The following is a 23,136-nucleotide window of genomic DNA, read 5'->3' as shown; positions in this document are numbered from 1 at the left end:
GCGAAGGCCTGGGGGACACGGGCATGGAGTTACAAATATGGAGTGGACAAAGGACGTGGATGCGGAGGGGAACGGGGACAAGGCGGAGTGGAGTCAGGAGCGGACAGGGGCACATGGAAAGGCTGTAGGGATACGGACATGGAGCAAACGGGGAGACAGACACGGGAGGACTCAGAAGCGGGGGCATCATTGGCACGGGGTGGGCGTGGGGACACGGACACTACGACTTTGAGAGGCGAGGAAGAGGCGGGGGTAGATCTGAGAACGCTGGAAAATTTTAGGACGTCAGGCAGCAGTTCCACTCCCGAGAGCGCCTCCCTCCGGGGAACGACCTTTCCCCTAGTTCCCTGCCACGCCCGCTTCACTAAGCCACCGTCCCATGCCCGCCGGGTCCCACCTCTCTCTCCAGAATCTGTTTCCTACAGGCCCCCATCCGCCTTACCCACCTCCGCACTCCGGCCTCTCGATTGGCCCCTCGTCGGGGCGGAGGCGGGCACCGTAGAGACTGACTGGCTGGAGGCCCGGGCGCAGGCGCAAAAGAAAACGGGGCAGGGCGTCAGGACCCGGAGGCGGAGGGTGAGGCCTGACCGGGCAGGTGGCTGAGGCTGGAAGATGGCGGAGCTGCGCGCGCTCGTGGCAGTCAAGAGGGTCATCGACTTCGCCGTGAAGGTGACCGGGCTCCCCTCTCCCATATCCCTGTGCCCCGCGGCCGTGTGCTTCCGGGATCGCGAGCGCACCCAGTATGGGGGGTCTTCGCGTAACCTCTGATCTCCGCCGCTCTCCTCCCCGAACGTCAAAGTCGCACCTCCCGGCAAAGATCAAGGACTGAGGTTCTGACCTCCGAACGCCCCTCGGGGGTTATGACCCCGTTTCCTTTTCCCCGGTTCTGAACTCACTGTCTTAATAATTGCGTGCAGGGCGAGTTGCCGTCGCTATTTCTTAACGTGCTGGAGGAGTCATGTTCCCTATTTAACACACGGAGAAACTGAGGCACAGAAAGGTCACTGACCGGAAGGGGCAGAGAGGAGATTGCTGTCCAGGTCCGTCTGAGTCCGCACCCCAGAGAATGCTTTGCACACAAGCCATGCTTTCGCCCACTAGGCTGCATTGCAAACTCCATCGACTCTTACAGTACAGGAAACGTGCTATAATGGAGCTCAGACAGGGTGCTGGGGGAACCCAGGAGCTCCGTTCCACCCTCCAAAGCTACAGGGTGAGTGAAGAGGCTCGAGCTAGGAAGGGAGGGGAAAAGTGTTTGCTAGCGATGGAAGCCAGTCTGCTGAGTCTTTGGGGTGGCTCACATCCTCCATGAGACTGTTTGGGGACCTCTCTGAGAGCCTGGCTTGTCTCCAGGGAGAAGCTGGTGTGGACAGAGGTAAATCAGACAACACTCCCCAGTCCACTTTCTCTCCGTACTTGCCCTAAACCAGACAAGGGGGTGACTGCCCATCCTTATCTCTCCCTCTCCACCCCATCATACTGGGACCCTGCCTCTGTGTCTCCAGCATTGTCCCACACAGGACCCGGCATGCTGGAGGCCTCTGGGTGGGTGAAGTGAGGCCCCTGCCAGGCTGAAGTATGTGATGGAGAGAAGGGCCCACGAGGCAGGCCTTGCCATGAAAACTTCAGTAATCATAACAGCTCACGTTTGGTGGGTACTTAATTGTTCATCAGGCAGTGTTCTAAGTCCTTGGCTGAGATTCATCCATTCAGTCATTTCAATATTCTCTAGATTTACTAATCCTGTTGGACAGGTGAGGAAACTGAGGCCCACGAAGGCTCTGTTACTTGCCATGTCATCCAATAGGCAGCGACAGGCAGCACTGAAACCTGCTCCAGTCTGTGCCCCACCCCTGCCCCCATCCCACTCCACAGCCGCTCCACATCCAGCCTTTGCTGCCTCCAGGCTTTTTGAAACATGCTCCTCTTGGGGTTCTGGGACCCCATTCTCCTGGGCTCCTCCCACCTCTGACTGTTCCTTTGGGCTCCGTAGCCCCCTGGGCCTCTCTCAGCCCTGATCCAGCCCCAGCCTGGGTCCCTGGCCTGAGACATCTGGGGTCACATTTGTCTCCCCCACCAGGAAGGCTTATGGGGTTCACTCAGCTCTGGGTCCCAGCATCACCAGCCAGGGCCCCCGCATGTGGGTGCCTTCTCTGTGTGTGTTCCATGAGAGGAAAAGTGGAGCATGCTGATATCAGCTCGCAAGCTTTTCCAAAGTGTGGGTGCTTTGTGCCCCACCCACAGTGCCCCAGGGCCCCCTCCATTGCATCCTGTCTCCATGGATGTGTCTGTTGATGTGTCCCTTTCTGAAGAAATAAATGATTCAGACCCTGGCAATGACCTAATCACTGGGCTAGACCCACCCCTCACTTCCCACAGTCCATCGGCTCTCAGCCGGGCCCACCTGCCCTCTCTGTCTCCCTACCCTATTCCCTCTTCTCCATCCTCACAGCCTCAGCAGTTCAGGCCTCATCTCCCTGCTGGACCCTCACCCTGGTTTCCTTCCCGGCTCTCAGCGTTAGGACTCTCCTTGCACCTGGAGCTGCCCTGCCCCTCCAGTGGCCCGCATTCTCAGGACAAGGTCCCAACCCTCAGCTCTGTGTTCAAGGCCCTTTGAGGTTCAGGCCGGGTCCCCTGTTCTGCCTACCACATCCCCCTGTCCCTCCCTCGCCCTCTGTGCTTCCATAGTTCCAACCTGCTGTGCTTTCCCCAAAAGACCAGGCCGCTCCATGCCTTGGGCCTTTGTCCCTGCTGGACCTTCTGCCTGGCCCCCTTCCCACCTCACCCTGCAACCTCTACATCTCACCCCTCCCTTGTCCTGCTTAACTCCGACTGGTATGTAATCAGAGTTTAGTGATTCTCTGGCATACCCTCCTCCAGGAAGCCCCCCATTCTGCCTCCTCAGGTCAGGCTATGTGGATGTGTCCTTAGGTGCTCCTGCAGGACTGGGCTTTTCGTTTTCAGCCCTCCCACACTGAATTGGGGTCCTCTGTGTACCCAGTTATCACCCTCCCTCGCTTCTCCAGTTCCTTTTGGGGTGTGCCAGCTCTGACCCACCTCTATGTTCCCAACACCCCTTCCCTCCTTCCAGTCTTTGCTCAAATGTCATCACCTTCTCTGTGAGGCTTTCCCTGGTCACCTACTTAAAACCTCAGCCCTGCGGTCCCTGTCTGCTTCCTTGCTGAATTTTCCCCCACACTGGGATCCCTTTGGAACCCATGATGTCATTTCCTGGTGTCTGGCTTTAGTGACTGTCTCTGCTTCCAGAATCTGAGCTCTGGGATGGGGAGGGGCGTCTGAATGATGTGGTCACTGCCACCTGAGACAGCAGGTGCACCGCTAGCATGGTTCCAAGTGTGGACTCCCAGCCCAGCTGCCCAGGTCTACTCGCTGTGTGACCTTGGGAGAGTCACTTAGCCACTCTGAGCCTCATCGTCCTCCTCTTACAATGGAGATAATGATAGTACTCCCCTTATTGGGTTGTAGTGAAGACAAATAAGCTCTAAAAACAGTGCCTGGCACACAGTAAGTGTTGGCTGATACTCAGTGCATATTGTTATGATTGCTTGTAATAATAATGAGAGTTTATTTACTCATTTATTCAAAACAAATGTTCTGCTTAATGTATGTGTGTGTGTGTGTGTGTGTGTGTGTGTGTGTGTGTTTCTGTCTCTGGGTGTCTGTGTGTGTCTGTGTGTCTAGTGTATTAATAGGCGCTTGACAACCCAGGAATACCCACTTTTGGCTAATGATACATTTTCCATGAGGCCGATGAGGCTTTCAAGGCCCAAGGAGAGGCCATAGCAATTTTGTCTTTGTGACTAACTACTTATTTTCTTAAAAGGGACCTTCCAAAGAATGGAAATTTTGGGGCCCCCCAAAAACCTGTTTCTGGCCCTGAGCTGAACCCCGACCAGCCAGGCCTTCTCTCAGTTCTGGGAGCATATGGCTTTGCCTCTATCTCCTTGCCCCTCCTCCTCCCTCGGGTCACAGGTCATCTTCTTGGGCACGTCCATCTTCTTCATCTGCCCTCCCCCACTCGAGGTGTCCAGTGGAAGGGTCTCAGAGCATAGACCGCTGCCTGAGCCTTTTGTTGCTGTCACTGCTTGCTGGCCACTGTCTCCCACCTGGCATGGGCTGTCCTGCTGGCTCTGGGTCCTGGTCACTCTGTTCCCTGCCTGGAGCCCCAGAACACACCCAGTGACTTGCTTGATAGAACAGGGACAGAACAGAAGTCCTTGATCTGGGTCAAGGGCTCGGGAAGAGCCCTTGGGAAATCACTTGATAAAAACCCACTTGGATCTAGTGGGGGCAAGGAATAGGGGGACCGACTCCCCTGCCTCTGGGTGGGTTCGCCTGGCACCCTGGGGACGCTCGTGGTTCCCAAGACAGACTTGGGGTTCGACTCCAGTCCCGCCCCTTCCTGGCTGTGTGACCTTGGGCAAGGTGCTTGGTCTGTCTGTGCCTCATTTGCCCCGTATGTCAAACAAGGATGGTAATGGCAGTCACCAGCCTCCTGGGCTGTTGCTGATTAAATGAGATGGTGCATATACAGCACTTGCAGCCCTAATGTGGGTGTTCATAATGCATTTGGGGATATCATCAAATGCATCTCTCACTGGGGTGATGCAACAAAACTTTGCAAAACACTCTTTCAGGCCTGAGGAGCAGCGGTGGACGGAGTAGGGACAAGCATGTCAAATGTCCCTGGTGCCCAGGGACTGTCTGAATGAGAGGGTGAGAGGGCCACCCTCTGCCAGCCGGCGAATTCTAGTCCAGCTCTGTCCCTGGAGCCATGGGACCCTGGACCAGGCCCCTGTTGTCCCCATCTAGCCTGTGTGAAGGTTGGTGCTGCAGGCGTGACCCCTGACCCTGTCCCTTCCCCTCCTGGCTGGGCAGATCCGGGTGAAACCAGACAAGACGGGTGTGGTCACAGATGGAGTGAAGCACTCCATGAACCCCTTCTGCGAGATCGCCGTGGAGGAGGCCGTGCGGCTCAAAGAGAAGAAGCTGGTGAAGGAGGTCATTGCTGTCAGCTGCGGGCCCTCCCAGTGCCAGGTATCCTGGGGCCCAGAGGGGTGCTCAGCCTGGAGTTTTGGGTCTGAAGGAGGGGCTGAGGTCTTGGACTCCTCCTGGGTCTGAGGGGGAAGGGGTTGGGGTCCTGGACCCCTGGGTCTGAGGGAGGAGGGGCTGGGAACCAGGATCCTAGATCCCCTTTGGGCTAGAAGCCAAGCAAACCCCTGCTCTCCTTGACAGGAGACCATCCGCACTGCCCTGGCCATGGGCGCAGACCGAGGCATCCACGTGGAAGTGTCAGCTGCAGAGGCAGACCGCCTGGGTCCCCTGCAGGTGGCCCGGGTGCTGGCCAAGCTGGCAGAGAAGGAGAAGGTGAACCTGGTCCTGCTGGGCAAGCAGGTGGGTGTGCCTGCCCCTCCCACCCCTCCATCTGCCCCTCCCAGGCCATCCCTGCCTGGGAGTGTGGAGGGAGTGCAGTGAGAGGCCCGTGACTCAGGCTCAGGTTCACACATCCTAGGCTGAGCAGCTTGGGACTTTGCTGTGCCTGTGGAGAGTTTGAGCAGGAAGGGCATGGTCACCATGGGCTTCAGAAAGTCCCCTTGGGGCCCTGTCAGGTGATTGACACCCAGAGGCCATGATGACCGTCCATATGGGGGGAAAGGAGGCCTGGGCCCAGGCCGAGGGGACAGAGCAGAGACAGGTGCTGTAGGAGGGACAGAGCTTAACCCAACAGAGTGAGGGGGTGGGAGGAGGTGGGGACAGTGCCAGAGTCCAGGATTGCTTGGAGGCACGGGGGACGGGTGGGGGTGGGGACATCCACATGGGTTCTGACCGAGGCCTGGAGTTGAACAGAGATCTGAGGCATTTGGAGGGCACTCAGGAGCTGTGGGGGCTCTGGGAGCCCAGAAGCGATGGGATCAGCTGTGGGTGCAGAGAGACCCCCCTGAGGAATGGACTGGAAGGGGAGAGACTGGAAGCCAGAAGTTTGTTTAGGGAGGAGGCTGGGGCATGGGGCACCCCCAGCCAAGGCAGGTGCATGCTCTGGCTTGTCCATTCCTTCAGGAGGCCCTGGAGGCCTACCTGGTGGCGTCACCCAGGAGGAGGGCAGAGGAGGGCCAGCGGAAGAGCCTCAGACAGCCCAGAGATGGACAGGGAGGTCATGAGGCAGGGAGGGAGGCTGAGAAGGAAGGTCAGAGACTGAGGTGAGTCGGGTGCAGAGATGCATGGGAGACTCAGGGATGGAGTTGGGGCTCCAGCAGGGAGAGATTCTACATGGCTGGCTCAGCCCCCTGGGGGCAGGGGGACTGATGGGTCCACCTGGGTCACTGGGTGTCAGCCCACGTCAGGCAGCAGAAAGCAGAGATGACAGCAGGGGAGTCAGAGTACAAATGTGGAAACTGAAGCAGAGGCTCTTGCCAGAGAGGAGGCCAACATGGTGTAGGTGGGGCTGGGCAGGCACAGGTGTCACACTGGCTCCCCAGGTAACAGGTGCTGGTGGCAAGGCCTGTAGAAGCTTCCTGCGTTTGCTGGTGGGTCTCAGACTCTGACGTCCTGCTTATCCTGGTTGTCAAGGGCCAGTTCCTGGGGCCTGGGCCTCCTGCTGGGGAGATGCTGGGGGTACTGGTCAGGATGCTCTTTGTTGTAGGTGGCAGAGTCACAGCTCACACTGGTTTAAAGAAAAGTGAACTTATTAGTCCTGGCCAGGTGGCTGAATTGGTTGGATCGTCATCCCATACAAAAGGTTGTGGGTTCGATTACCAGTCAGGGTGCAAACGGGAGACAAGCAATTGATGTTTCTCTTTCCTCTTCTTCTATGTCTCAAATCAATAAACATATCCTCAGGTGAGAATCAAAAAAAAAGTGAACTTACTAGCTCAGGTGAGGAGAGCTTCAGGCACAACTTGATCCAAGGTCACATACGTGCTCTATACTCTGTTCCTCTGTCGTGGCTTCACTCTCTGCATCTCTAGGCTCACATCCCACCAACCCAGTGACCCCAGCAGAAAAAAAAGAGCCTCTGTCCTAGGGGCTCTAGCAAAACTCCCTGGGCTGACTCTCCATTGGTCTAGCTGGACTCATGTGTTCATCCCTGAGCCAATCACTGGAGTCAGGGGCAGAATGTTCTCATTAGCTGAGATCCCATTTATTCAGTTCCCCAGTGTGGCCCTCTGGGCCAGGATCACAGGAGACTTCTGTAAATATTCAGACAGGGCACAGATTTGATATTGGGGATGCCGGGTGCCCTCTGTGCCCCTGGACGAGGGACTGCCTGTCTCTGGGCCCACGTGAGGGGATGGGATCATGTGAGACCAGAAGTCAGTAAACTGTGGCCCACAGAGACCACAGTTTGTAAATAGTTTTATTGGGACATCACCACACCCATTCGTTTATACAGACACACACGTGTTGTCTGTGGCGGCTCATGCACTGCAGCAGCAGACCCTATGGGACATTTGCCCTCTGGCCCATTATAGAAAATGCTTGCCAACCACTGTTGCAGACAAAGGCCCCAGCAGTGCGTGAGAAGCCACATTGTCACCCAGTCCTCTTTCTTTTCTTTTCTTTTCTTTTCCCACTCAGGCCATTGATGATGACTGTAACCAGACAGGGCAGATGACAGCTGGATTCCTGGACTGGCCACAGGTGAGGCTGGGATGGGGAGCACCTGCTCAGGGCCACGCCTGGGGGCTCAGAACCCCTTTGCCCTTTCCCCTGCCCTTCTGGGGGGAGGCAGGCATGGAGCAGGACGGCAACTCCAGCAGGCAGGAAGAAGGAGCTCCCAGCCAGGACTCTGGGACTTGTCTGGGCCTTCACAATGCTCTATCCCCACCAGCCCTGCTGCTCCTCACCCACACCAAATTCATCCTCACCTCAGGGCCTTTGCACCTGCTGTTCCCTCGGCCTGGAGCAGGGTCCCCTCAGGTCACCTCGGGGCTTTTCAGCCCCTCCTTCAGGCGGTGGCCTCTCAGCTGTCACCTCCTCAGGGAGGCCTTCCTTGCCCACCCTCTGTGAGCTACTCATGTCCCCTCCAAGCTCCAGATTCCCCAGTCCCAGCCTGTGCCAGTCCCCCAGAAACACAAGCCACAGAGGTCACAGAAAATTTTTCATAGCCACGTTTCAGAAGCCCAGAGAAACCAGCAAACTTAATTTTAATGGTATTTTATTTAACCCAGTATATCTTAAATATCGTTTCAACATGTAATCAATATTAAAAAAATTGAGTTACTTTGCATTGTTTTTTAAAATCTTTTTCCATTTCTGTATATTTATTTTATTTTTAGTCACAGTTTATATTCAATATTATTCTGTATTAGTTTCAGGTGTGCAGCAGAGTGGTTAGGTAATCACATAATTTACAAAGTGTTTTCCCAGATATTTCAAGTACCCATCTGACACTGTACCTAGTTATTACCATATTACTGAGTATATTTTCTGTGCTGCACTTTACATCCCTGTGCATATTTTGTAACCACCAATCTGTGTTTCTCAATCCCTTCACCTTTTCCACCCAGCCTCCAGTCCCCCACCTTCTTTCATCTTTTTGTATGAAATCTTTGAAATCCAGTTTGTGTTTCATATCAACAGCACGTCTCAATTCAGAGGATATAACATTTCAATTAGAAATACTTAATTTAGATTCCTAAAATTCACAGTTGAAAAAGTAGATCCATATACCCAAGGTTTCCCAAACAGACTTCAATATTTTCTAACAACTACCTTGAGTATCTTTTTTTTTTTTAAACAGCTTGGTTGAGATACAACTGGCCTACAAAAACCTTTAATATTTATTAAAATATTTAAATATTTAATATTTAAAGTGTACAGTTTGGCAAACTCTTAACATGTACACATCCATGAAGTCATCACCAGGATCCTCATAATGTATCTCACCTCTTGGGTTTTAAATTTAAAATAACTAGATAAGAGGAAAAAAACCCACCCTCCCTCAATCATACTAGCCGTGTTCCACGCCCTCAGAATCCTCTCGAGACCAGTGGTGACTGTGCGTTCACTTGGGTATGGGCGGCCAGGATAGGTGCCCACTGAAGCCGGGTGGGGCCTCGCTGGTCGTGTTCACGGTATACCCCCAGAGCTGGGCTCACGGGCACTCGAAAGAGACCCGTGAGGATAATGGGACATTCCAACCAAGACCTGAAAGATTTCGTGAGGGGAGAGAACAGGTGGGACAGTGTGGGGGTCAGGAAATGCTGAATAAGGGCTGAGGGGCGGAGGGACCTTGGCTGGAGGATGGGCATGGACCCAAGAAGATGGGGCCCCAGGGGAGGTTTTCAGGATAGAGGTGAGCATACAAGGTGTTGTCAGCCCAGCAGAGGGGCCTTGAAGGCAACTCCTGGGGACAGAATGGTGCATAGGTGACAGTTTTGGATTTGCCAGCTACAGGTGGCAGGAGGAATGTCTTTGAGCCTCTCTCTGGCTCAGTTTTCCTTATCTGTAACATGGGAATAATAACACTTCCCTCTAAAGTTCCTATGAGGATCTGATGGCTGAATTCATTTAAATTACTTCCGATGGCACCCAGTTTTCAATGTGTGCTCATTATTGTTAACGAAGGGAGACCCACTGGCGGGTTCAGGGTGTTAGGACCTACACCTTGGCTTCCAGTGAAAGTAAAGACACCCTCCCCTGGATTTTTGAGGGCCTTTCTATGGCTTCCCCCCATTATTGAACTTGATGTTATAAGTCACCTTGCAGGATTCTCCCTCTTCTGTCCTCATTCATCCGCAGCTCTGTGCGTGTGCTCAGGGGAGTGGCCTGCGGAGGACTGCCCCAGGTTGGCCCTGAATTAACCTGCCTGCTCCCCTCACGCTGTCCCTCCCCAGGGCACCTTCGCCTCCCAGTTGACGCTGGAAGGGGACAAGTTGAAAGTGGAGCGGGAGATTGATGGGGGCCTGGAGACCGTGCGCCTGAAGCTGCCCGCTGTGGTGACTGCCGACCTGCGGCTCAATGAGCCCCGATATGCCACGTTGCCAAACATCATGGTGAGCGCCTGGCAGACAGGTCACTGGAGGCCTGGGAGTGGGTGACGGCTACAGGCCCTGTGCCTCCCTGGTGGTCAAATGGGACAGGCAGGATCTAAGGGACATCTCCTCCAAAGGAAGGGATTACTGGTCATCCTGGTTAACAGAGGGTTCAGGGTCATTTGTGCCAATAACAAGAGCTCCTGGGGGCTATTTTGGCTAACAGGGAGGGTTGTTTGTCTCAGCCAATAGAAAGGCTTCATCAGGCAATAAAAATGGTTTCCCCTGTGATAGCAGCCAACAGGAACAGTTCATTCTGTAATCCTAGCTAAATGAAGAGGATTTATTGGTCATCTCAGCCAGGAGAGAGAGTTCAGTGGGTCATCTCAGCCAATAGGGTGAACTTAATGGGTGATTTTGGCCAAAAGTCTAAAGAGTTTTACTGCCAGAGGATGAGTTGGCCAGTTCATTCTGGCCAGTGAAGGGCTTCCCAAGGCTGTGTACTAAAGGAGGACTCGTGCCATGGGAGGCCTTCCCAGGACCTCCCAGCCCACAGGAATCGTCTACACCAGGTGTGGCCCTGTAAGAGGTCACATGTGTTCTGGCCAGTGGGGAGGTCTAGAAGGGTTTAGCCAGTGGGAATCATCCAGCAAATGTGGCACCCATGGGGGCTGCAGGACTGTGAGCAGGGGATTTGGCGCCTTTGTGAAGTGTGGCCTCCTGTATGCAGAAAGCCAAGAAGAAGAAGATCGAGGTGCTCAAGGCCGGGGACCTGGGTGTGGACCTGACCTCTAAGATCTCTGTGATTAGTGTGGAGGACCCACCCCAGCGCACGGCTGGTGTCAAGGTGGAGACCACAGAAGACCTGGTGGCCAAGCTGAGGGAGATCGGGCGGATTTGAGCCACTTCCATGAAACTTGACAATAAAACTATGACTCTTGACGTCTGTCTCTGTTACTTCATTCCGCAAACACACATCTTTGATTCATTCAACAAACATTTACTTAAGTTTCCCACCTCCCAGGCCCTGTGCTGGGCAATGCTGGAGATCCAGGTGAGTCACATCCATTCCTTGCCCTTGAGAAGCTTCCATGTTGAAGGGGCAATGGACCGAGGCAAAGGCTGCCATGAGGTGGGGTGCTGTGTCCTGTGTGTGAGGCAGCATTGGGTACTGGGAGCCCACATGGTACATCTGAGCAGGCCTGTGGGGTCAAAGACACTTCCCAGTATGGTGGCATCTAAGTTGAGTCTCGAAAGACAAATATCAGTGAGATCAGGGGAGGCGGTGCATAGAAGTGCTTTCATCTGCAAAATGTTTGCTGGGGACTCCTGGGTGCCAGGCACCTGCTGAGACTTGGGATGCAGGAGGGAAGGAGGCCAGAAGCTCTGATTCTGGTTGGGGAGACAGGCAAGAGACGGTCAAAACCTAGTGTGGGATGAAGAGCCAGGGCCTGGAGTTAGACTTAATGATTTCAGACTCACTCTCAAATTTACCAACTGTGAGGCATTGAGTGAATAACTTCCCATCTCAGCTTCAGTTTCCTCATTTGGCTTATTGAAACAGTAAGAACTTAGTGTAGTGGTTATGGGCCAGGGATCTGGATCCCGAGGCCCTGGGTTCAGGACTGATCTCTGTCTCCAGGAGGACCTTTGACAACTTCCTACTCTCTAAGCCTGAGTTTCCTCCTCCATCAGGTGCAGTTAGTAACTACCTGTGATCTGGTTGTCTGTTGCTTGGTGGCTTGACCCAATAATCATTAATTTTGCTCATAAATCTGAGACTTGAGCTTGACAGAGACAACGTGCCTCACTCCCACAGCTCAAATAGGTCCAGAGGACCAATGTCCAAGATGGCTCCATCATGTGCTTGCAAGCTGGCGGGCGCTGTGGGCTTGAGCTGGCTGTTGACTAGGGGGCCAAAACTCCTCTCCATAAAGAGGAGCTGCTTGAGCTTCCTCACAGCATGGCGGGAGTGTTCCTTGATATCGGAAATGGACTATGCCAGTCTCTTGAGGCCTAGGTGGAGACACAGGGTCACTTCCACTGTACTCTCTTGGTCTAGAGGTCACAGAGCCTATACAGATGCCAGGGGAGGGGACAGAGACCATATTCCTTAATGGGAGGAAGTCTGAATTTGCAGCCATTTTTTAAGCTATAAAACCTACCCCGTGGGATTTAAAGGGTTAATGTGGTAACCTCAGAACCACTCCACATGCAGAAAATGCTCACTGTGTAGTATTACCAGTATTATTCTCATCTGCATAGCAAGGCTACCTGGGTTAGCTCAAAGACCTGGGACCTGCTAAGACCAGCTTGGGGTGGTAGGAAAAGCTTTCAGGAGTGAGCAGCCTGACCATCCTGGGCTGGACCACCCAGCTTCTTCTCCCTCTGGCTGTGCAACCTCTAACAGGTCCCCCTCTGAGCCATAGTCCCTGGGATGGTAAACACCCAGCTCATGGGGCGTTTGGAAGGGTTCAGCCCATTAATGTCTGGGGAACATTTTTTGCATGGTTCCTGGTGCGTGGTAAGTGGTAATTATTATTTTGGTTCATAATAAGAGACCTGAAGGACAAGTTGTGGTTTAGTCAGGTTGGAGGAGGGTGGGGAGCGCAGGAGAGCATTCCAGGCAGAGGAAACTGTCTGCAAATCTGGAAGGGGAGAGACGGGCCCAAGAATGGCAGGGTGTTCATAGAGTGAGTGCTGGAGGGAGGAGAAAATGGGTGGAGTGCATGGATCTAGGTTAGACAGGCTCTGGAAATTCCTTGGATGTCTCCTGAGGGGCCCTGAGGAGCTGTGGGAGGGCTGTGAGCAGCGGGTAGGAGGAAGGGGCAGCTCTGGGTGCAGACTCAGGGTTATGTGGGGATCCATGGACTGTAGGAGATGAGGCTGAAGATAAAAAGCTAAATGAGGGGGCAGGGGCAGAAGACGAGGTTTATGCTGGGGCCTGGCCACCAGCCAGTGGGAACAGAGGCAAAGAAGTGAAACAGAGATGCAGGATACAGGAGGGGTGGGATTCAGAGATTCATAGTGGTGAAGAGGTACGAGGAGAGTGGAAGACTCCCCAGCCTCTGCACAAATGGTGGAACTGTAGTCAAGGTGAAGAATCCAGGAGGAGGGTCCAATTAGAGGAAAGATGTTAAGTTTAGTGGGACGCAGGGGGTGGAGGCTCTAGGGGACTTGAAGATGCAGTTCTAGGTCTCAGAAGAGAGGACTGGGTGGGAGTAGCCACTTGAAACTTGGTCCTGAGGGCAACAGGAAATCATGGGAGGGCCTGGAGCAGAGGAGGATCAGGGCCAGATGTGCATTTATCTGAGGCTGCAGGCAGGAAAGAGTGGACCCTAAGCCAGGAGGCTAGGGAGGAGGAAGCCTGAGCTGAGGCCACGGCCATCGAAGGCGGGGCTCTCTGAAAGGTCCCCTCACCCTTTCTCAGGAAGTCTTCCTGGCTTTGCTCCTACACTTTCAGCTGGAACTTAGCTCTCATTCTATCCCCTCTGGGGGTCCGGGGACAGGGGTCAGGTTGGGTATCCCCTCAGATGACAGTAGCTAATGAGGACCAGGTGGGTGGTGTGGGTGGCTCGGCCACCAGATTCGGGCGAGGGATCCTGGTGCCTCCCACTGGGTCTGGCTCCCTTCCCCGCCCAGGAAGCTACCAGTCCTGTTGGGCTTGCCCCGAGTCTCACTCCAGTGTCCTTCTCCAGGGTGCAGCCAGCACCATGGACACCTCACGGGCTCTGCCGCTCTTCCTGCTCCTGGGTAAGTCTCCTGCTCAGCCCCTTGCCCACCAGTTCCCTTTCTCAGCAGCCCCTCAATGCCCACGCCCCCTTCTTCTTTGCAGCCTCGGGAGTAGATGTCATCACTCTCAGAGCCCCTTCTGGAGTCCAGCAAACCAATTTCATCTCTGACTCAGAAAGCTCTTCCCAGGGCCCAGATTCGAATGTTTCTTTCATCAAGCCCCCCAGATGGGAATTTCTGGATCGGTCTCCAGGTTCAACAGCCACTGCTGATGTCCCCCATTCCAAATGGATTCTCGAGGCCCTGAATTTGGACAACATAACTGGATCCCTCCAGTCAAATGTTTCTGCTGAGGACCGAAAGTCGGGCCTGGACACCACCATCTCTGGGATCTCTGGTTCCCGAGTACTTCCTGATATCTTGGGCTCTCAAGTTCCTGCTAAAAACTCAGAGCCTTCCTTTGCTGTTAAGAACCCAGCTTCAAACATTTCTGCCCAAGTCCCCGAAGCTAATATATCTGCGGAGGGCTCAGGTTTAAAGTTCTCCCCTGAGGGTCTGGATTTTAAATTCCCCGCACAGAGCCCCGAATTCAAAGTTCCTGCAGAGGTCCCCCTTGAGCCAAGCTTCCCCCAGCAGGTGGGGGGGCCTCTTGCTGTATTAGTGGGAACCACCATCCAACTCCCCTTGGCTCCAGTCCCCAGCCTTGCCCCCCCTGCCCCTCTGGTAGTCTGGCGCCGGGGTTCCAAGGTTCTGGCAGCGGGGGGCCTGGGGCCAGGGGCCCCTCTGATCAGCCTGGACCCTGCTAACCGAGATCGCCTACGATTTGACCAGACACGAGGGGGCCTGGAACTCGCCTCTGCCCAGCTGGAGGATGCTGGGGTCTACACGGCTGAGGTCATTCGTGCCGGGGTTTCCCGGCAGATTCGGGAGTTCACGGTGGGTGTATATGGTAAGTGAGCCCTGCGGTCTAGAAAGCAGGCTGCCAGGGCTGCTTTGCCAGACCTTCGGGCAGGTCACTGCTGTTCTGAGGTTGTTTTCTCCCCAGAAGAATGAAACAGAGGAGAGATGACTTCTGGGTGGGAGGAGAAAAGGGTCTGGATCCAAGGTCAGGGCACCTGAGGGAAGCTAGACCAGAGGATCAAGACTCCTGAGTTCTCCAGAAACTCAAGAGACTAAGGCGCATGGATCTGTGAGAAGAGGACTGGACCTAAGAGGAAGACCCGCCAGCGCCTGGAAGTGCTTAATATAGGAGGGGGAGGGCCTGGGGCTTGCTGGCCTGGACCTAAGGAAAACGGTGGCCCGGGGCCTGAGCAAGTTCCTCTTTTCCTAGAGCCTCTACCCCAACTGTCCGTGCAGCCCCAGGCCCCGGAGACCGAGGAAGGGGCGACTGAGCTCCGGCTGCGATGCATGGGATGGGGGCCCAGTCGCGGGGAGCTAAGCTGGAGCCGGGACGGACGCGTGCTGGAGGCAGGGGACCGGGAGGGAGCGGAGCTGTCCCGGATCCGCGCAGAGGGCGACCAACTACTCATCGTGCGCCCTATGCGTAGCGACCACGCCCGGTACACTTGCCAAGTTCGCAGCCCTTTCGGCCACACCGAAGCCGCAGCCGACGTCAGCGTCTTCTGTGAGTGGGGGGTATGCCTTGGGTCTGGGGCAGGGACTGGGAGCCCAGGGACTGGGAGCCCAGGCTCCTTATTCCCTGGGGAAGAGGGGCTGACGGTCTAGTCTCTGGCGACCCTGAAGGAGTCCCAGGTGACACCGACACTCGTGGTACTAACCCCTCCCTCTACCCAGACGGCCCGGATCCCCCGGTCATCACGATCTCGTCGGACCGAGACGCCGCTCCCGCCCATTACGTCACTGCGGGCAGCAACGTGACTCTGCGCTGCACCGCCGCCTCGCGGCCGCCCGCCGACTTCGCTTGGAGCTTGGCCGACCCGGACGAGGCCGCGGTGCCCGCCGGCCCGCGCCTCCTGCTGCCCGCCGTCGAGCCCGGCCACGCCGGCGCCTACGCTTGCCTCGCCTCGAACCCGCGCACCGGCCGCCGTCGCCGCTCTCTGCTCCACCTTACGGTTGCGGGTGAGCGCAGCCGCGGCGGGGTGAAGCCGGGACCCGGCTCCCGCGGGGGGCGGGCCCAGCAAGAAAGGGCGGAGTCAACGCGGACGGGCGGGGTTTCCCAGAAGGGGCGGAACCAGCGAGGGGCTGGGATACTGGAAAAGAGGGCGGGGCCACTGGGGAGGGGTGGGGCCGTTGCGGACAGGTGGGACCGTCGCGGAAGCAAAGATTCCCGGTAAAAGGGGTGGGGAAGCTCAGGAGAAGTGGAGGAAATAGCCAGAGGCTGGGATTCACGGGAGGGGGCGGGGGCTGGCAAGGAAGGGCGGAGATTCCCTGTAAAAGGGGCGGGGATACTGGGAGAAGGGGTGGGGCCACCACGGAGGGGTGCGGTCAGTGTCTACGGGGCGGGGCTCAGTGAAGACCCTGCGGAGTGAATTCGCGAGGAGTTGGGAATCAAAGGGGAGAAGGGAAAGAGGCTGACTCCCCGATCTCTCCTTGCACTCCACAGATCTGCCCCCCGGGTCCCCACAGTGCTCGGTCGAAGGGGGTCCCGGGGACCGCAGCCTTCGCTTCCGCTGCTGGTGGCCCGGTGGGGTTCCTGCTGCTTCCCTACAGTTCCAGGGTCTCCCCGAGGGTGTCCGCGTGGGACCGATGTCCTCCGCACTCCTGGCAGTTGTCCCCGCCCACCCTCGGCTTAGTGGCGTCCCAGTCACCTGCCTTGCTCGCCACTTGGTGGCCACCCGCACCTGCACTGTCACCCCGGGTAAGAGTTGGTAGGACTTCTTTCCCATTTCCTGAGGAGAAGAGTGTATTTCTTAGCTCCTTTAGGACTAAATGAGAAAAGAGGACTTCTTACCTCCAGAGAAAAGGATTTCCTTTGTCTGTAACGCTACACAAGGACCCAGGTTTTCCCTATACCTTCAACCAGGAACAGGGACAAAAAATTTCTTTCCTGGATCCAGGAGGAGGGCTGACACCTTCCCACGTGTTCAGAGCAATAAATGGTTGAGAGCAACATGAGTTTCCCAGCCTAGGACCTGGCCTATAATATGTACTTAATAAGTCCTGGTTAAGGAAGTCAGTTGATGGATGAATGAGGGAGAGAAGGTATGGATGCTGCTTCCTCACTCAGCTAAGGCGCTGAAGTTTCATGGCTGCCTGACTCACCAAAGGGCACAGGACTTGTTCTTTGACTTTAGGGCAAGGACTTGACTGTGTTTCTTGCACCTGCAGAGGCCCCTCGAGAGGTGCTGCTGCATCCGATGGTGGAGAAGACACGGTCAGGGGAGGCAGAGGTGGTGCTGGAGGCCTCTGGCTGTCTGCCACCTTCACAAGCATCCTGGGCCAGGGAAGGGCGACCCTTGGTCTCTGGAAGTGGGGGACGCCTGAGACTCAGCCAAGACGGGCAGAGGCTCCTCATTGGCAACTTCAGCCTGGATCGGGACCTAGGAAATTACTCCGTGTTGTGCAGTGGGGTGCTGGGTGCTGCGGGCGACCAGATCACCCTCATTGGTGAGTTCTGTCCTTTCCCAGAACCCAGAAGTCCAGGTCCCCCAGGCCCTCCTCCCTCAGACCCAGGAGTCCATATTCCAGGCCCTCCTCCCTCAGATCCAAGATGCCAGGACCCCAGCCCCTCCTCCCTCAGATCCAAGATGCCAGGACCCCAGCCCCTCCTCCTCATTGGCTCAGAATCTGAGTCTTTAGATCCTTTCCCCCTGGGATCTATGAGTCCAGGCCCGCAGCCCCCTTCCCTTTCCCCTCTAGGGCTCACAAATCTCATCCTCCCACCTTGATCCTTCCAGGGCCCTCCATTTCCTCATGGAGGCTGCAGAGAGCCCAGGATGCAGCGGTGCTGACTTGGGATGTGGAGCGTGGGGCTGTGGTCAGTGGTTTTGAGATTCAGGCACGGTTAGAGGGGCCTGATGTGAGCAGAGCCATCCTCTACCAGGGCTGGGTCTCCTTGCTCATCCTGGGGCCTCAGGAACGGTCAGCCGTGGTGCCCCTCCCTCCTCAGAACCCTGGGACCTGGGCCTTGCGTATCATGCCCATCCTGGGGGGGCAACCAGGAATGCCATCACAAAGCCGGATCTACAGAGTTGGTGAGTTGGAGCTGTCAGACCCTTCTCCTGGGCTGCCTCCATCAGTCTGTTTTATTGGATCCTCCTTCTCCTGGGATTAGTTTCTTGGGGCTGCTGTAACAAAGGACCATGGGTAGCTTGACACCACAGAAATGTATTCTCACACAGCTCTGGAGGCCAGAAGTCCAAAACAGAGATGTCAGCAGGGTCGTGCTCCCTCTGAGTCTCTGGGTAGAAGCTGATTTGCTTTCTCCAGCTTCTGGTGGTGCTTGTCCATCCTTGGTGTTGCTCAGCTTGCAGCCATATCAGCTCAATCTCTGCCTCCAGCTTCCCAAAGCCACCTCCTCCCTGTGTGTGTCTCTGTCTTTTTTTTGTAAGGACACTAGTCATACTGGAATAGGATGTACCCTAATGATCTCATCTTGACTGGTTGAATCGTGTCTTCCCCAGAAAAGATATACTGACCTCCTAGTCCTCAGTACCTGTGAATGTGGTCTTATCTGGAAAAAGAGCAGGTGTAGTCAAGTCAAAATGATCTGCAAAAACTTTATTTCCAAATGAAATCTCATTCATAGGTACCGATGGTTAAAGATGTCAATATATCTTCTTTTTTTCTTTCTTTTTTTTTTACGAAATAGTTTGTAAAAGATTATATTTATTTATTTTTAGAGAGGGGAAAGGAGAGAAACATCAGTGCATGGCTGCCTCTCAAGCACCCCCCAGTGGGGACCTGGCCTGCAACCCCCGTATGTGCCCTGACTGGGAATCGAACTGGTGACCCTTTGGTTCACAGGCCAGCACTCAATCCACTGAGTCACACCAGCCAGGGCCAATATACCTCTCATGGGAGAGACACAATTCAACTGGGAACACTTCCCAACTTCTAAGTGTTGGGTGTTTCAGAGCTCAGTGGAGAGACCACTTCTCGACCTGTGCTTTTCCCCAGTGTTACCCTGTACATGCTCCATTGACTCAAATATCATTATTACTCAGAGGACTCCCAGCTGTCTGATCCTGAGCCCAGGCCTTTCTTTTGAATTTCACATTTGAGAAGCCACCTCCCTATCTGACACCTTCACTTTGAATGCCCAGCTGACATCTCAGACTCCACATATCCAAAAAGATTTTCCTTCTGTTTTTCCCCAAAACTGCATCCCACCTGCCTTCTCACACCCCAGCTTCCAGTGGCACCACCCACATGCTCAAGTCACCTCCAACATCCCCAAATGCTAGCAGGTCACATCAACTTTCCTTCCAAAATGCTTTTGGAATCTACCCATTTCTTCCCGTCTCCATTCCAACCTCCTGGTCAGAGGCCACCATCCTCTTCTGCCTGGATTGCAACAGCCATTTATCTGTCTGGTCTCCTTATGTACTACTCTCTTGCCCTCCTACAATGCATTCTTTACCACCCAGAAGCCAGAGTCATCGAAATCACATCATGTTGCTGCTGTGACCTCCTTAAAAGCATTTCATAAAGTCCTTCAAGATTCCAAGGCTCTGGCACCTGCTAACTCTTCTGACATCATTATCTACCTCTTTCCCTCTCATGCCATATTCCCCACCCACACTGGCCTTCACTAAACACACACACAAAAAAACTCTATTGTACCTCTGAGCCTTTGCATTTTCTGTTCACTCTTCTTGAACACCTTTCCCCCATTTAGCGCACCTGGCTCCATACTCTCCAGGTCTCTGTTCAAATGTTACTTCCTCAGGGACCACCCCTCATGATCCTTTCTAAATATCATCTCCTCTCCCATTATTTCTATTGTAGCACATTTATTTTTTCTTTTAGTGAAATCTGTAATTATGTTATTTATTTGTACATTCCTTTCTCATTTTCCACCTAAAATTAACCCCCATGAGAGTAGGTATCTTGGTTTGCTCACCAATGAATGGATCCTTATCACCTGGTAGAATGCTGGGCACATGATAGTCACTCAGTAAACGTTAAATAAATTCAGAGTGCTGGGTCCCAGATTCTTGGGTTCTGAGTGGGTTGGAACAGGGGACTTAGAAAACTGGTCCAACTCTGGCTCTCACTCACCTTAGCCTCTTCTTTATCTTCTCCAGGCAGCACCCTGGGCCCTGGGGCCATCGCTGGCATCGTCTTGGGCTCTCTACTGGGCCTCGCACTCCTGGCAGCACTTATAGTCCTGTGCATCTGCTGCCTGCGTCGTTTTCGGGGTAAGCAAGGGGCCATCTGGAAGGGTCCCTAGGTAAAACCCCATTGGAAGCCAGGCTGAACACATCAACATGGTTACAGGTCACATGTTCCAGCCTTTCTCCCTTCATATCAGCCAATCAGCTTGAAGGCTCCACCTCTCGGCCCAGCTTCCCTTGCCATTGGCTGGGTAGGCATGTTGGAGCAGCCACTCACGTTTCTGTTTCTTTTCGTCCTGTCTCCCAGGAGAGACTCCCATGAAAAAGAAGCTTCCACCCCATTTTATCCCTGTGGTCCCCCCACCAGAGAAGAAGATGCAGAGTGTGGCTTCAGTGAAGACTCCACAGCCTCTGCCCCTCAAAGTCCCACTGGAGGAGCCCAGTCCAACCAGGGTCCACCAAGTGAGTGTGGGTGGCCCAGTGACCTCCAAGAGAGTGTGGACTTTTCATGTTATTTAGTCAGGGGGGTGAGATGGTCTGCATTTTCTTCCTCCAGCTTTACTTGGTTTACAAGCCTGGTAAAATTTTATCCTTTTTAAAAAATATACAAAAGTTGGACGGGGCTTCCCATCTAACACTTAGGTATTTTAGAAGAAGAGTAACATTCTAGCTTTTACCCCCAAAAGGAGTAAGATGGAATCTCCTTTATTTGTCTTTTCCATAAAAATGGAAAAAAACTTCCATTTTCTCTCCAATGAAGGATGGAATTTCTTTTTCCTGATAAAGGTGGGTTGTTGTATATCTTATCTCTCACTAAGGATGAAGGGACATTTTTTTTATTCCTTGCAAATAGAGGAAACCCAGCTAATTTCTGAGTAATGAGAACTAGTGCTGTAGAAACGGGTGAGTCATGTCCGATCCAGCATAACCCCTGAGGTTGTCCCTCACCTCTCCTCTCTCTTCCAGGTCACTGGCCCCAATCCAGTCATCTCTCCAGTTGGGGGCTGGAAGACTGTTCGAGCAGCCACACAGGTGTGACTTGGGCTGATGGCCTGTTTTGCACAGGACTTCTTGTTCTCACTCAGCAGCAGGCAGGGCCTTCCTGTCCTACTGGGACTGAAGGTCAGACTTGGAAAGTGGGACTTTCTGTTGCCCTCTCTTGCCTCCGAAGACTCTACCTGTATTTGTGCAACTAAGGAGGTGGGACTCCTGGGCTGAAGGAGACCCCTGCTGATCTAACAGTGTGGTTTGCAGCCCTGGCTGCTATGGCTCAGTGGATTGAGCACTGGCTTGTGAACCAAAGGGTCACTGGTTCGATTCCCAGGCAGGGCACATGCCTGGGTTTCGGGCCAGGTCTCCAATAGGGAGCATGCTAGAAGCAACCACACATTGACGTTTCTCTGCCTGTCTTTCTCCCTCCCTTCCCCTCTGTCTAAAAATATAAATAAACAAACAAACAAAAACCAGTGTGGTTTGCAAACCACCAACCAGACAAGATGCACAGACTATGCAACAAACAAGCAGGCTTGTTGGGCTGCTGCTCTGAGTTGGACCCAGGATCTGCCTTGTTTCTGGAAAAGTCTTCCTATGTCCAAATTGCCTCCTCCAGGCCATACCTACCCAGCTTCCAGAGTCTTCATCTTAAAATGGATCAGAGCACACACCCCTCTTCTTTGAAACCCTTCTATGCCTGCCCATTGCCCTCCAGATACCCAGACTCTTCATCACAGTCTTGTGGGTTGGTCTCCATTGGCCTGTCTGACCTCCCCTTCCAACATTTGTCCCCACCACTCCAGGAGCACAGGCTTTCCCACTGCCACTTTATTTTGCCTTCAGGTCTTTGCCCCTAGAGTTTGCTCTGTCTGGAGCATGGCTGTCTCCTGTGCTGTTTTCTCAAGTGGAAAGGTGACCATTACCATCTCAGATGATGTTTCTTTAGCCCTGGCTGGTGTAGCACAGTGGATTGAGCACCGGCCTGCAAACAGGAAGGTCACTGGTTCGATTCTCTGTCATGGCATATGCCTGGGTTGTGGGCCAGGTCCCCAGTTGGGGACATGGGTGTGCAAGAGGCAACTGATCAATGATGTTTCTCTCCCTCACTTTCTCCCTCCCTTCTCCCCTCTCTAAAAATAAATAAATAAAAAGAAGATGCTTCTTTAAACCCTGCCTTAGTCATGGGTTAGATCCTAGAGACCCTGAGCCCTCTGCTTCTCATCTGTAAGTAAATAATTGCTTGTTCAGCTACTGACTCCCTCTCAAAATTGAGAGCTTCCTGAAGGCAGAGACCATGTCATTATTCCCCAAAATTAACACAGAGCCTACCTAGCACACAGCAGGAAATTAATATAGGTTAACTGATCAAACATTTTGGTGCCAGTGAAGGGCTGGTTTTGCCCCCCCTGCTCTCTGCAGAATGATGTCCCTTTTTTTTTTTAAACGGATTCTCATGAGAAATGGAGGGGGTGCACCATGAAGATTTAATTGGCTGCAAATTAACAAAATAAATGGTGGAAAGAAACATGGAAGTGGGTGGTTTCAGGCTGGTGCAGCAACTTAGTGACCCCATCAAGGATCTGGCCTTATTGCATCCTTCTGCTCTGCCATCCTCAATGGGCTGGCATGTTGTCTCATGTAGCAAGATGGCTGCTGCATCTCCAGACATCACATCTTCACACAACTGTATCTGAAGATGGAAAGAGAACAGGGTTCTCTTCTCACACACCTCACGTTGAGCACCCTCATGAGTGGAAAAAAAACTTCCCAGAAGCCTACCAGAAAATTTCCCTTGCCTCATTGACCCCAAACTGGCTATATCACTTACTGCAAGGGAACCTGGGAAACCAAACATCTCAGGCCATATCATGGGAGGAGGGCCTGACAGAAAAGAAAGAAGAAACAAATAATTAAAGCAAAGACAAACAGCATCTGTCTCAGGGAAGGAAAGGATGAGAGGTCTTTTGGTTAAAGATTGGGATGCAGGAGGCCTTTGGGAGACATAGCTCTTGGACCATTTTGAAGAGTTGGGAGGTGGGAGTCCTGGTTACCTGAACCCTCTATATCTCTTTCCATCAGTTAGATTTTTCATTTCCTTTTTGATCACCAGAGACATAAAACCTAATACAAACTGGCTTAAACATCAGGGGACTTTGCTTGTTAACTGGAGGCGGGCA

The 23,136-nt window shown here is 53.8% G+C and overlaps 2 protein-coding genes across 3 annotated transcripts; both read left to right on the top strand.

Annotated features, from left to right (window-relative positions):
• Positions 1 to 514: 514 nt before the first annotated feature.
• ETFB (electron transfer flavoprotein subunit beta) lies at positions 515 to 10,934 on the top strand. 2 transcript variants are annotated; one of them, XM_028530300.2, is made up of 7 exons: positions 558 to 669; positions 918 to 1,213; positions 4,900 to 5,058; positions 5,257 to 5,415; positions 7,597 to 7,659; positions 9,858 to 10,016; positions 10,726 to 10,934. In XM_028530300.2, exons 2-7 carry the CDS (start codon positions 1,067 to 1,069, stop codon positions 10,894 to 10,896), a joined length of 858 nt encoding a protein of 285 aa, XP_028386101.1. In that variant the 5' UTR covers positions 558 to 669; positions 918 to 1,066; the 3' UTR covers positions 10,897 to 10,934. The 2 variants fall into 2 exon arrangements, with proteins under 2 accessions (XP_028386102.1, XP_028386101.1); XM_028530301.2 differs by lacking the exon at positions 918 to 1,213 and having other exon boundaries at positions 515 to 669.
• A 2,755-nt stretch (positions 10,935 to 13,689) lies between these two features.
• On the top strand, positions 13,690 to 21,265 carry VSIG10L (V-set and immunoglobulin domain containing 10 like). The gene is made up of 10 exons (XM_028530273.2): positions 13,690 to 13,748; positions 13,831 to 14,676; positions 15,058 to 15,351; positions 15,522 to 15,806; positions 16,291 to 16,545; positions 17,016 to 17,294; positions 17,585 to 17,881; positions 19,937 to 20,050; positions 20,274 to 20,428; positions 20,933 to 21,265. Exons 1-10 carry the CDS (start codon positions 13,709 to 13,711, stop codon positions 21,002 to 21,004), a joined length of 2,637 nt encoding a protein of 878 aa, XP_028386074.1. The 5' UTR covers positions 13,690 to 13,708; the 3' UTR covers positions 21,005 to 21,265.
• Positions 21,266 to 23,136: the final 1,871 nt, after the last annotated feature.

The sequence above is a fragment of the Phyllostomus discolor genome, chromosome 12 (assembly GCF_004126475.2).
Source record: "Phyllostomus discolor isolate MPI-MPIP mPhyDis1 chromosome 12, mPhyDis1.pri.v3, whole genome shotgun sequence".
Taxonomy (NCBI): Eukaryota; Metazoa; Chordata; class Mammalia; order Chiroptera; family Phyllostomidae; genus Phyllostomus; species Phyllostomus discolor.
This window is presented reverse-complemented; position numbering and strand designations above follow the sequence as displayed.

Bases quoted from the DNA above. Each gene is read 5' to 3' on its own strand.
- VSIG10L (XM_028530273.2), top strand. From the start codon at position 13,709: ATGGACACCTCACGGGCTCTGCCGCTCTTCCTGCTCCTGG. The intron at 15,807-16,290 runs GTGAGCGCAGCC...TGCACTCCACAG, and splicing joins GCTCCACCTTACGGTTGCGG to ATCTGCCCCCCGGGTCCCCA. The intron at 20,429-20,932 runs GTGAGTGTGGGT...TCTCTCTTCCAG, and splicing joins GTCCAACCAGGGTCCACCAA to GTCACTGGCCCCAATCCAGT.
- ETFB (XM_028530300.2), top strand. From the start codon at position 1,067: ATGCTTTGCACACAAGCCATGCTTTCGCCCACTAGGCTGCATTGCAAA. The intron at 5,059-5,256 runs GTATCCTGGGGC...TCTCCTTGACAG, and splicing joins GCGGGCCCTCCCAGTGCCAG to GAGACCATCCGCACTGCCCT. The intron at 5,416-7,596 runs GTGGGTGTGCCT...TTTCCCACTCAG, and splicing joins TGGTCCTGCTGGGCAAGCAG to GCCATTGATGATGACTGTAA.